The following is a 13,290-nucleotide window of genomic DNA, read 5'->3' as shown; positions in this document are numbered from 1 at the left end:
AAGGAGTGAGGTGGGGTAGGAGCCGCCCATCCTGTCCTGAAGTGGTCCCTACACAGCCCCTAAGACCTGTGTGCCTTGATATGTGTGTGTTTCTGTGTGTGTGCACAGACATGTGCGGTGGTGGGGCCGTTGCTGTGTTCTCAGCTCTTCCCAGTATGTGTATACACATGTGAGGGCACAGGCCTGGTGAGGGGTGAGGGAATAGGGGCTCGGGGTGTGGGGTCCCTGCTCTTCCCTCAGGGACTGGATGGGGTCCTGGTGGGTTTATCCAGGGAGCACAGCCTGAAGGGGGCCTGGGGCCGGGTCCATGAATGGGGCCTTGTGTGCCTGTCAATGCTGTCAGGGAGAGGAAGGGGCTGGGGTCAGACTTGGAGGGTCTCAGAAAACAAACAGAGCAGTTTCCGTACCCTTCTTCTTCCCTTCCTCTTCCTCAGCCTCCATCAGGCTGGCAGCCAAACTGTCAGGACTCAGGAAGGGGGGAGGGTAGCACCTGGCAGGTACTGTGTCAGCCCGGGCCCCCAAATATGGTGTCAGTGACAAAACTAACCACAGCTGACGTTTACGGAGGACTTACTATGTGCCAGGCATTGTGCCAAGCTTTTCGCACTTTTGTGGTCCCCGCTACAGGGTGAGTATCGCCTTATTTTTATCCCCACTTGACTGAGAAGAAAACAGAAGCTCCAAGTGAGAGGTGAAGCGCCTTCCCCAGGTCTCACAGTAAGTGGTGGCAGTAAATGGGTGCCCTGGGAAACCAGAAGTGTGCCCCTGGCCATCCACAGCCCCAGTCTCCTCACCACATCTGCCCAGGGGACCCTGGTTGTCAGGTGGGACCATCAGAACACAGAGGGGGGAGGGGACCAGGGGGGAGAAAAGACGGGAAGGCTGGAGGGAGGTCACGGGGTTAGCTGAGCAGTGCTGGGTGTCAGAGAGCCTGATGGGATTGATTCAAATCCTGGCTTTGCCTTCACTTGTGTGACTGAGCAGTCCCTCCATCTGTGTAAGCCTCAGTTTCCTTATCTGTGAGATGGGGGACATGCCACTCATAGGGGCTGTTGTAAAGATTGAAGATAATGTAGGAAAAGCACCTGGCAGTTCAGAGTGCCCCAAGGCCACAGTGGAGGATCTGGGAATTCAGGTAAAGTCACTGGGGCCCCTGGGCGTTGGTTGCCCCACCTTCTGCAGCAGCGGGAATCCCCCATTAGTCCCATTAACTGTAGTCCTGGAATTCATTGACATTCATTGTGGGCCTCCGGGTGTGGCTGAGCTCTGTGCTGGGCATATGGTCACCTGTGCCATCTTCACACCTCTCTAAGAGAAGCCACTGTTACCCGCCTGCCCCCCCCCACCCCCCGCGCCAATGTACCGATGAGGAAAAGGAGGGAGAGAGGACAAGTAACTAGCCCAGATCATACTAGGTGAGTCCTTGGTACCACTCCACTGGGAAGCCACCACACTGTTTGCTTGTCCATTCCTCAAAGCTCAGTGCCAGACCGTTGGGGGAGGTGTACCATGGTGTACCATGGGGGACCGTTGGGGGAGGTGTTCATGGTGTACCATGAACAAAGCCTGGAGCTTACACACCTAATGGGGGGAGGGAAAAACAGACAATAGACAATAAGCGACACCTACCTAATATGTAGAATGTGGTAGCTGGTGGTGAGTGCAATGGAGAATGACAGCAAGGAAGAGAGACAGGGAGTCCAGCGGTGCTGAGGTGTAGCTATTCAGAGTGGTCAGGTCAAGTATCACCAATGAACTGAACTTTAAGCAGGGACCTGAAGGAGGTGAGAGAGCCAGCCCTGAAAGGTGAGTGGGGAGGGAATGATCCAGACAGAGGGAACAGTAAGTACAGAAGCCCTGACGCAGGGCTGCCCTGTTTCTGTATTTCAAATTCACTTATTCCAAAGGTAGTGACGAGGCACCTTCCATGCAGCAGTCTTTGGGCGCTGAGGACAGCACAAGTGATCAACTGAGAAGGAGGGATTGCTGAGCAAGTGTCCTAGTCTTCATGCTGTCTCTCTGACCTCCAGTAAGTCCTTTCCCCTCTGTGTGCCTCAGTTTCCTCCTCTGTAAAATACAGAGGTTGGACTTGATCTCCCAGGATTCCATTTCGCAGGACATGCTGTGACTAGTTCCCCGTGCGTGGTCGAGGGAGCCTGGTGGGTTCTGGGTCAGGCAAGGGCTTTGGGGACACTTTGCCCTTTCAGGCTGCTGACCTTGAGCAAGTGGCTGACTTCTCCGAACCTCAAACTTCTCATCTGTAACATGAGGGTAGAGGCCCTTCTTCTCAAGGTGCTTGTGTGCATGAGAGGGGCAAGGTGGTGCTGCAAAGCTCTTAGCTTAGGGCCTGGCGCATAATCGGGGCTCAACAAGAGGGCAATGCCTGCACGTTGATTTTTAAAAGACCTGGTTAAAGGCTGGCCCTCAGAGAAGGAAGAAAAGCCAGTGGTCCCGGGTGGTCAAGGAAGGCTTCTGGGAGTGGGGGCGTCTAAACTGAGTTTGGAAACATGGGAGGATGTGGCCAGATGGGGGTGAGAAGGCCAAGAGGAATGAGGCGTGACAGCCGGGAGCCGGGGGCAGGAGGAAGGGGCCTCTGAATCCTGGCGGAAGGCGGGAGCCCAAGCGATACTGGCGGTGGAGCCCCCAGCTGTGGTTTCAGACTGAGGCCCCGCCCCACCCAGAGGCTCCACCCCTTATCCAGGCCCCGCGGGCAGGATTTGCCCGGAACCCACTTCAAAGGGTCCCAGGAAGCTTGAGCAAGCCCCAAAGGAAGCGGCACAGCCTCTAACCCAGCTCGGAGGGTGGGGGAAGCCCCACAATTATGGGGGGGGGCTTCCTCCCACGATGCCCCCCTCCAAATGCCGGAGCCCACATTTAAGTGCCTCCTCCCCCCGACCTCAAACCGCCTTATTTGGGAGGGAGAGCTCAGCAAAACTTCTGCTCAGGCAAGTTCACCCCAAAAACCTCACCTGAAAAACTGAACGTGGAGTCTCACTTTGCGGCTACAATTGGGGAATGTATTCTTTTGAAAAAGGTGGGGCCCTAGTACCCTCACGTGTGTACAATCCACAGACATTTACTGAGCACCTACTGTATGCCAGGTTCCATCTGGTATGGCAAGATGGAGCTCCGGGGCTCTGTAAAAGTGGGGCTCTGTCCTTCAAGAAGCTCCCTGCCTAAAGGGGAGGGATGGTGAGGAAATCATTTTAACAGTGTGAGAGCTGAGCTTTGTTCCAAGGAGAAACGATTTGTTTAGCCTGGGAGAGCCCAGCTGGCTTTTCAGAAGTGACTTTCGATGATGAAGGTAACAATAGCTGAGATTTAACACACACTCACTGTGTGCCAGACACTGGGCTAAAGGCTTTACATATATAATCTCATTTAATCCCAGCTGCAGTCCTGGAGGGTAGAAACCATTATTATCATGCCCATTTTACAGACAAGGCAGCTGAGGTTACAAGACTCATCCAAGGCCATACAGCTGGTTAAGTGGCAGAATCCAGGTCTGCTGGACCCACCATTCATTCATTCATTCACCTACCAAATCTGTTTTGGCACACACTAGAGACCAGGCACTTGCCTACATTTGGGGGCTCCAGTGTTTCTTCTCCCATGTCGTTCCAAGGTAGGGCTTAAAGGATGGGTAAGAGTCATCCAGGTGGAAAGGATATCCAGGGAGAGGGTACAGCTTAGACAAAGGCATGCAGGCATGAAAACACATGGCGTGTTCCAAAAAGAGCAGGTGGACTGGGCTCTGGGGTGAGACACACTGACCTTTTAGTTCTACCTCTGCCGTGTACTAGCTGTGTAACTTTAGGCAAGTGGGTTCTCCTCTCTGAGCCTCATTTTCTCCACCTGCAAAACTGGGGACAGAGTTAGCTTTTTCTTCCAGGGCTGCTGGGAGGATTAAATGAGTTCACGTCAGTTAAAGTGGCTTGGCACAATATAAGCCTTCAAGAAATGTGAATTGAAATGAATGGAGGTAACTGATATAAATTGTCACCACCAAATGTGAGCATCTATTAAGTGACTCCTGTGTGCAAGCCACTATTCTAGCTAGTGCCAGGAATGCAAAAGGGTGTCAGATTCCTTCCTTGCCTTGGGGAGCTCACAGTCTTGTTGGGGAGATAGTTGAGAGGCTCCGGAAGCCAAGAAAGAGTTCAGCTGACTGAGGCCAGGGTCTAGGGGGGTATGTAGTATGGGGTCTCCAGGGGCTCCAAGGGAGGGCCTGATCCCTGAGGCGTCACTGAAGAGATTGTCATTAGACTGGCAGTGGAGAGTGGGCACATCATTCCAGGCTGGGAAACAGTTCTCTGGGTTCTGGCCAGAGGCAGGCACAGACCAAAGGAGGGATGGGTGAACCTATTGTTTCAGTGTTTATCTTTGCAGTCTGCTTACCCCAGCCCCCAGCCAAGTCCTAGAAAAGGCTGGTGGGCTGTAGGTGGGGATGACCTGGTGAGGCTGGGCAACCATACACACACACACACACACACACACACACTTGGGCTCCACCTGCCTGTACCAGAAGCCTTGCTAGCTGCAGTGGCACTCAGGCCCCGAGGGCTCTTTGGGGCCTTTATGGGATAATTCCATCTCCATTAGGGCTTATTATGTCACTATAAATACCACCATTCAGTGCCGCTTTATAAGACTCACCGAAGAACTTTCTTTCTCAGCATCCAGTCACCCAGAGCGGGAAGGATTCCTGGTTGGAACAGGAAGAAAGGGAAGAGCGTGTCACCAAGTGAGTGACTAAAGACCAACGAGCTGCCCCCACCCCACACCCTCCTGCCACCTCACACACCACTCCTTCCTACAGGTCTCTGCTCTCATTGCATGTCATAGATGAGCGATACCCAGCTCTGCTCTCTCAGTCCCTAGCCTGGCACGCACCTCCAGGCACATAGCCACAGCCAGCAGAGCCTGCCCGAACCCTGGGCACATGGGTTCAACCTTGTGGGACCATGCATGGAAACCTACATATGCCACACAAAGAAACAACCAACACAACACTCAGAGACTTTCACCCAACATAGAACTTGCAAACACCATTAATTCATTTATTAGTTCATTAGTTCATTTATTCAGCAAAGGTTTGCTGAGTACCTACTATGTGTCCGACACAAACATGTTGGAGCACATGTCCTAGTGATACATCTAACACACAGAGCCTGCAAATGGCATGTAACACACAGGTACAGAGTCCTACATAGAACACACATGAAGTCTTACATTCACCACAGTGTCCATAGCCCAGAGGTTCAATACAACATGCCAAACACTTTTTCATACCATGTACCACACACACACATACACAAATGTGTGCGTGCACACTCTATGTGCCGTCTGAGGTGCCCTGTGCACACCACGTGCCCCACCTCTCACAGATGCTACTTCTTCTGGCTGTACTGCGTGTAACCGTAATAACAGCTGAAATTTAACGACTACATTCCGTAGTCATGGCCCATGCGGTTTACATGTGTGACCTTATTTGAGCTTCACAATAACCCTCTGAGGTAGGTTTCTATATCTTACAGATGAGCAAACTGAGGCTCTGAGAAGTGAAATGTCCAAAAACTATAGGCTGACTCTTCTCTATATTCTCCATCACTGCCAAGTATGGCACACTCAGCTCACACTCACACACAAATCCTTTCCTGTCCATGCATGCTTACACACTCATACACACATACACCAATACATTCACACACACTTACACACACGTACTCACACATACACCAACACATCTACACACACTCACATACACCCCAACATATTTACACACACTGATACACATAAACCAATGTGTCTACACACCTCAACATGTCTACACACTCACACACGCACACCAACACATCCACACACACTCACACACCCCAACATGTCCACACACTCACACATACACATGCACTCACTTTCATGGGCATTTGCACACTCACTCTTATGGACACTTGCACATTCACACACTCTCAGAAGACCAAGACTCTCCTCCCACCATCTTGGTCAAAAGCTTTAGTTACACTACCCCAACACCTGTAATTAACTCTCCCCCCCTCCAGGGGAAATGTCTGGACTCGCTTCCCAAGGGTATGCACCAAGGCCAAGTGGCCAAGGTGTTCACATCTGGCAAGCAAGACCTGGGTACAGGAGTAGCCCAGCATAGCTGTTGGGCTAGCAGGTCCAGAGCAGTCAAGGAGAGGATGGGGTGGGAGAGAAGGAGGTGGACAGAGAGGGCTAGATTCTCCCAGGAAATGAGGCCTGTTACAGCTGCTCCTCCTGGACTGGCTAAAACACGATTGGGCAACAGCAGCTGTGGGTGGCTAGGCAGGCGGGTGAGAGGACACTTCCCGTTTGTTTCACTGGTGCCAGCGCTTCCGTCAGGAGGAGAGATGAGCTCACGTCTGAGGAACCTTTGGGGAGAGGCCCCTTGAAGGGGCAAGTGAGAGGCAGGTGTCCTCCAAAATGTCAAACAGATAACTGATTCTGCTGTGCCACCGTCAGGGGATAGGTGTTCTGCACAGCGGCCCCTTGCCCACCCTTCCCCAGTATGGGGCAGTGGTTAAAGCAGAGACTACCCAGACTCAAATCCTGGGTCTACTACCTTTGGGCTGTGCAACCTATGGGCATTTTGTTTGAGCCCTTGGAACCTGTTTCCTCTTCTGTAAAATGGGGATAATGATACCTGCCTCCCAGATGAGAATTAAGTGAGATAAGGCATGTCAACTCGCTTCTGGAGGTGGCTGCTCGAAGGTTACTGTATTCTTAGGCCCCTGAGCGGAAATGCTCTCTCCTCCTTCAAAGGTCCAGGAAGAGGGGCATTCGGGTCTATGGCAGCTCCTCAATTAGGTATGCTGCTAAAGAGGCAACTGCTTCTTGGCCGCCCCCATCCAGGCCTTCAGGCCAACCTCGAACTCGGTTCTAGAGGGCAAAGGGTGACAGTGGGGATGGCACAGTGCAAAACCATCCCTGCGCCTGGCCCGTGTCAGATCCCGGCTCGAGATCCCGGAGGACTAGCCCTGGGGGCACTGGCTCTTTGAGGTGCTCAAACTTGGGAGGGCCTGGGGGGCGCCAGTGAGTCCAGAGGGGCCCCACGGTCCTCCCCAAACCTCTCGGGACTTCCCCTCCCTTCACTCCGAGTGCTAGCCCGGCCCCTTTAAAGACATTCCAGGGGGCGTGGCTTCGGTGACGTAAGCGCGGGGCATGAATGAACACGAGCCGGTTCTCACCCAACTTCCATTAAGGACTCGGGGCTGGAGGTGCAGAAGTTGCGCGCGGGCAGCCGGCGGGAGCGGACACCAAGGCCGGCGTGCGGGCGCGCAGGAGCCGGGCACGAATCGGGCGGAGAGCTGGGAGCGCGGCATGGAGCGTTGGGCGCCCCGTGCCTGCCTCGCCCTGCTGTGGGGCTGCACGCTGGGCGCTGCCGCGGCGCAGGGCAAGGAAGGTGAGTGTGCGCGCGGTGGCCGCCCCAGCCCACCCAACCCGGGCGGCCCGACCACCGGTCTCACGCGCCTGCCAGAGCTTGGCGCGCCTGGAAGCGCGCAACTTTGGAAACCGACCTGGCGCCGCGCAGGCCGGGAGTGCTGGGCTCGGCAGGACGCGCGGGCTGCGATCGGAACGAATCTGGGATCCCCACCTGGGGCCATAGGGGCTGCAGGGACTAAGGGTGGCGGCCTGGGCGTGCGGGGCTTGGAGGCCGCCGAGAAGGGGACGCAGCGCCGGCCACGCTGTTGCAGTCCCGGCGGCGGCTTCAGGAACGCGTCCTGGCGGGGACGCGGGGGTCCCTTGGAGAATAGGGTGTCTCGTGGGCTTTCCGCGCGCGGACCCAGCCCCTTGGTGACCTGAATTCACGAACCTGCTTACCCCGATTTTACGGAGAAGGCATTTCTGTGGAGGCTCCTCATTTTGGGGAGGGGGCTCTTCGGCCGGCGGGGAGCCCGCTGTGGAAGTCCCTGTTCGATGAGATTTTCTACACGCCCCCTTTTGCCTCCAGTCGCGGAGGAAAGCTTGCGGGGAGTTTCGGGCCAGACTGCCCACGCGCAGCCTTCCCTCCTTCCCACCCCTCACTCCCAGGCTCCGGGGGCAGGTTCGCGGCCGCGAGTGCGGACAGGAAGTGCCAAAGTCAAGCGTTGTGAGCAAGGGGTGACTCAGAACGAGGAAATGCAGCAGGTGGGGGCGCGGCCTCTCGAGGTGTGGAGCCATCACCTCAGGGCCACCAGGGAGTCCGGGCACCCGGGGGTGGGGATTGAATCACCCACCCCCACCCCAGCGCTCCCTGAGCCGCCCTGGGTGAGGGCCCGTAGGCTCTGTCCTGGGCTGGCTGGTGTGTGAATGGGGGCGTTCCCCCTCAGCTAGGGTCTCAGAGAGGATGGGGCCTCCTGATGGTGGCAGAGCACCTTCCTGTCCACCCAGCGAGGCCAGCTTCAGTTTCCAATGGTGAGAAAAGTTTTCCCCGGCTGCCTGGGCAGAGCACGGCTTTGGCAGGCTCCACCAGGGGAAAGTGCGGAGGAAACCCTGGCCCGGTGAGAAGTTTCCTTGAGCCTTGCCTTCTTTTTCCGCCTCCCAAACTGAGGTTGGAGGTTCTGCTTTTCCCAGTTGGGAAGAAAAGTGGCCAGAGCTGGAGCTGTTGGGGGCGGAGGTGTGTGTGTGTGTGGGGGGGGGGTGGCATACTGTTCACTTCTTGGGTCAGTCAGGGCTCCTGGTCCCTACTTGCAGAAGGAGTGGGTGTCAGGGATTTCTTCCACCCTCGATAACCCCCACCCCCTCAGCTCTTGGTCCTTCCCCTTCCTGGGGGACTGTGGTTGGAGAGAAGGGGAGAGACAGCTGGAATCACTACAGGCCTTTCTCAAAGGCTGCCCATGGGAGGGACGTTGAGGCGGGGATTAGGCAGGACTTACTCTGCTGGGCGATTGTTATGCTGCAGCCCCAGCCTCTGGCCTGGAAGCCTGGATCTGCCTTGTTCCTGTGCCGCCTTGCCAGCCCTCCCCAGCGTAAATGACTAGCCCCCCACTTCCATGGGATGGGGGAGGAAAAGGGTGTGTATTGCAGAGTCCAGGGATGGGGGAACATTTTTGCTTAGGCTCCAAAAGTCCCTGTGAACGACTCCCTAGGGAGGTGTGCCTTTGGTGGTGGTGGGGAAAAGATGGTCCAACTGGCAGCGGCTGGTTTGTTATGTTCTTTGGGATTCAGGATGTGGTGAACCTGCCTAAGGGTGGGTTGGGGTGGGAGCAGAGAGAGGACACATGTGCCCCTTCCACCCTTAACTCAGGCTGCTGCTCACTTTCCTTCTCCTTTCTCTTTCCCTCCCTGTGGGTGGGGGAGCCAGGCTGTATTCGGAGACTCCGATGGAGCCTGTTAGAGTCTCAACAAACACTGAATCTGCCCTCCTTTTACAAAAGGGTAAACTGAGGAAGGCCCAAGTCCACTCCAGCCAGGGCCCTCTGCACAGCGAGGGTTAGATCTGAGCATCTGGCTTCTTGGGCTGCCAGAGCCCAGGGCCCCTTGCCTTGTGGTTTCATGGTGGATTTTCCTGAGAAGCGGGAATAGCTGGGCAGGGGTGCAGGGGTAGTTGGCTTGAAGTGGCTGATGGGAAAAGACCTGGAGAGTGCTCAGGAGGCCTGGAATTCCTTGGCTTCTTGATTCTATAAGAGCACCGTTTGCCCTGTCCCTTCTCCCCGCTCTACCCCCAGTCTCTTGCCTCCCCCTTTATCCAGTCTCGGCTAAAGAGGGATGGGGGAGCAGGGAGTAACACAAGGGGACTGGATGGTAGTATTGCATTTGAGTAAAACAATATGGACCCGCAAGGATGACATTGATGATGGAACTTTAGGGAGAGAAGAGGGCTTTCCTGAGTGTGGGGTGAGAGACAGAGGGCTCCTGGATGAGCCCGGCCTGGCCCCGGCCTCTCAGTGAAGCCTTCAGGGCAGCTGAGAGGTTGGTTACCAGGCCCCCACCCCTTCCAGGGAATCAGGTGCCTCAGTCCCTGGAAGAGCCGGGGAGAGAGCCACACCCCCCATCTGGGTGGAGGGACTAGGCTGGGCTCCTGTTCCTGGTGATTGGCTCTAGGGAATTTCCCGGGAGGGGGCTCCTTCCTGTGTGAAGGCTTCTTTTCTTCTCAGATTGAGCCCTGTGATACTTCTAGAGGCAGCCCTGGGGCTGGAAGGGGAGCTGCTCCGGCAGGGGTGGTGGGGGTCCCTCCGTGTCAGGTTAACTCTTCAGAACCTGGGAGCCTGAGCACCCTCCCTCAGGCATGGATCGCGCTTCCTACCCGCCTGGGGAGGGTGCTGTCCAGGACTGAGGAGCTTTCACCGTTGTCCTCCTACCCACCCAGCTGGAGCCAGGAACCCCCAGATTCCTTCCTGTGTAGCCGGAACATTCCATTTGCTAGAGGGGTTAGTGAGTTTGCCAAGCCTGGGCCCTGGGCATGTCAGAACAAATCCGTGTCCTTCCCCACCCCCCTGCCACCCTCCCCTACCCCTACAGCCTTGGGGCCGGTGCCACATCGGATTTCCTCTCTCCTGTCTGGGCTGCTGGACCCTTTCTAGAGAGATTTGGCCCTGGTCAGTGGGTCGGATGGCCGTGCCTCACCCTCGGGCCTTCAGCTCAGGGGGCCTTCAGCTCAGGGGAGCCGGGTGGTCCAACCTTAGGAAAGGATTTCTAAGACTCCTCTCAGGCCCCTTGACCCACCCCCACCTCTAAATCGGGCCCCTCTGCTCCGTGCCTGCCTGGACGTCCCTTAGAGTCATTCTTCCAGGTCCTGGCCCTGAGGAATGCAGCTTCTTTAGGCTCATGCTCCAGGGTCCAAAGGAAGTGAGTTCTCGCTCCCTTACCCGCCTCCACCTTAGAGCTTTACCCTCCGAAGCCAGGGACCTTGCTTCGGTCCCATATCTCAGTTCCCCAATCTCCTTACCCTCCAGGGAGGGTGGCACCTATTAACAGCTACATGGACTTTACTTGGAAATGGAGGTGGGGCAGTTTCTGGGGTCTTGGGTCTTGGCGACCGCCAATCAGCCTGGCAGAGAGCCAGCGTGGACTGATGGAAGACGCTCAAAGGCAGGGCTAGACTGAGGGAAGCCCCTGGCCGCGTATCCCTCCCCCAGGCTCCAGGTGCCTCTCTGGGGACAGCATGGTCCTGGCACCTGGTCTCTCTAGGCCTGGAAGTCCCCTCTAAGGGATTCCATCTGTTGTGCCACAGGCACCCCTGGCAGGCCAGTAGCCAGGGTATGAGGGACAGGGGCAGCGGGAGCAACTTTCCCAAGGAGGGGACCTAGCCAGCTGTGTGACTCTTTGGGCCCCTCCTGGAGGCCCCTGTGGGTTCAGGGCTTTATCCCGCCTGCTCTGTGGCTTTTGTGGTGGGAGGATCGGTTTCCAGACACCCCCCACTGGTTCCCCCTCCCCTCCCTGGAGCTGTTCCCACCTGTTAAGAGCCCTCCCTCCTTGGAGTGCCATGAGACATGTGTGTACGTACATATGTGCGAGCATATGTGTGTGCTATGTGGCTGGGTGGGGTTGGGGGTCTTTCATGCTGGGGGAGATGGGGCAGGAGTAGACATGAGGGCCTCCAAAGCCCCTGTGTGAGTGAAGCACTGCCAAGGGGCCTTGTTCCAGGAAGCAGACGGGGCGGCATGGTGTCACTTAACAACCCTGGCAGCCCCAGTTCTCTGTCCAGCTGCTGTCCCCCCGCTGGGCTGAGCTCTGTCCTGCTCTGCCCAGCTGGGAGCTGACCGAGGGGCAGCTTGGTTGGAGCCGTGGCCTGGAAGACAGGAGGCCTAGACCTTACCCAACCTGCTATATGGCTTTGACTAGATCCTAGCCATTCCCTAGGACCTAGTCAAAGCCTAGTCAAAGCCTCTGTTTTCCTACTTGTTGTCGGACAGGGCTCTTGGATATGGTTACCCTGTATAGTGGGGTCTCTCTCTGAGGGCTGAGGAAGCCATCAAGCCCTCTTGGGGTCCCTGGGGGGGTCTCTCACCTTTTCCACCACGGCCTGACTCCTGGAGATACCCCCAAGTTCACCAGCCTCCTCTCTTGTCTCTTGCAGTTGTACTGTTGGACTTTGCTGCAGCTAAAGGAGAACTCGGCTGGCTCACACACCCGTATGGCAAAGGGGTAAGCCTTTAGGTCAGGCAGAGACATGTGGATGGGGAAACTGAGACCCAGGGAGGATGGGGCCGGCCTAGATCAAACAGCTCAGCCAGGGTTCAAGCTCAGGGTCCTGCTTCTCACACGAGGCTCAGAATTGGCCATCCCAGGTGAGTGGGCTGGGGAATGGAAAGGTAGCAAAGGGACCTGAGAGGCGGAAAGAGCTGGGGAGACAATGAAGGTCCTGGCAAAGCAGGCACCCTTGGATGCTCCAGCGTGTCCTCCCTCTGGTTCCCTCCATCTACCTCTTGGGAGGGATGGGATTAAAGGCTCACCCTGTCTTCCAGGTCCCAGCCCCTGAGGTGAGGGGTGAGGGAGAGACAGGGAACAGTGGCTTTCAGGTGCCCACAGCCACAGAGAAACTCGATTAATTTCCTTCCTGCTGGGCCCCTCTCTCTGCTCCCACAGCTGTTGCTTTCCCTTCCTGCTCAGGACAGAGTTTGTTTCACCTCATCCCAACCCAAGTTTCCTCCCCTCTGCTCTGACCTACTGTGACCAGGACTGGTGGGCAAGACACTGGGGTCCTTTCCCTGACTTTGAGCATGACTCCGGTTTGGTGTTAGGGGAGAAACTCCTGCTCTCTGGGCCTCAGTTTCCCCCTCTGCACAATAGGTCCTTGCTTTGTTTCTGGGGCCCAGAGCTGGGGAGAAGTGTGTCTCCAGTGGGCTACTTTGGACAGTTCCCATTGCTGGCCGGATCTGCATAAGTTAAGTGCTTGTCCCTAAGTGCTTTGAGGAGGCCTGGTTGTAGCTCTAGTGGATTTCCACGATCCTGGAATGTCCAGCGGGGAGGGAACACAGATCATCTAATCCAACCTGGTCATTATACAGAGTGGGAAACTGAAGCCCAAGGGCATTTGAGGCCTTGGCCAACGTCACACAGTGCAGCTCAGGCCTCTTTCCTCAGCCCCTCTGTTTTCATTCATTTACTCTCTCATTTGTTCAACAAATACTTTCCTGAGCACCTACTCTGTTCCAGGCAGTTCCTAAGGGTACAGAAGGGAATTAGACGTACTCCCTTCCCCAAGGAGCTCAGAATCTAGCGTGGGAGCCGATGGAGGTGTCACCACATAGATGCCAAGTGCTGTGACAAAGGGAGCATGGAGACTGTGGGAGCCAGAGGGGGTTCTTGGCCCAATCTTGGCCCAACCTG

General features: G+C 56.0%; 1 protein-coding gene and 1 long non-coding RNA gene across 5 annotated transcripts in view; one reads left to right on the top strand and one right to left on the bottom strand.

Annotated features, from left to right (window-relative positions):
• Nucleotides 1-1,557: 1,557 nt before the first annotated feature.
• Nucleotides 1,558-8,092, bottom strand: LOC117027438 (uncharacterized). The gene is made up of 3 exons (XR_004423918.1): nucleotides 7,861-8,092; nucleotides 4,657-4,705; nucleotides 1,558-1,581 (listed from the first exon to the last, which is right to left on the bottom strand). It is a non-coding gene; the product is annotated as an uncharacterized LOC117027438 (long non-coding RNA).
• EPHA2 (EPH receptor A2) overlaps nucleotides 7,232-13,290 on the top strand; it is a 27,102-nt gene continuing 21,043 nt past the window's right edge. For 2 of the 4 annotated variants that reach the window (XM_033115213.1, XM_033115211.1), the window contains exons 1-2: nucleotides 7,232-7,441; nucleotides 12,038-12,105. In XM_033115213.1, the coding sequence (XP_032971104.1) occupies nucleotides 7,360-7,441; nucleotides 12,038-12,105 (150 nt within the window). In that variant the 5' untranslated portion in view covers nucleotides 7,232-7,359. Of the gene's footprint in view, nucleotides 7,442-8,331; nucleotides 8,434-12,037; nucleotides 12,106-13,290 lie in introns of those variants that run through there. The other 2 variants (XM_033115214.1, XM_033115212.1) reach the window with 2 other exon arrangements.

This window comes from Rhinolophus ferrumequinum, chromosome 9, assembly GCF_004115265.2.
Source record: "Rhinolophus ferrumequinum isolate MPI-CBG mRhiFer1 chromosome 9, mRhiFer1_v1.p, whole genome shotgun sequence".
Classification (NCBI taxonomy): domain Eukaryota; kingdom Metazoa; phylum Chordata; class Mammalia; order Chiroptera; family Rhinolophidae; genus Rhinolophus; species Rhinolophus ferrumequinum.
This window is presented reverse-complemented; position numbering and strand designations above follow the sequence as displayed.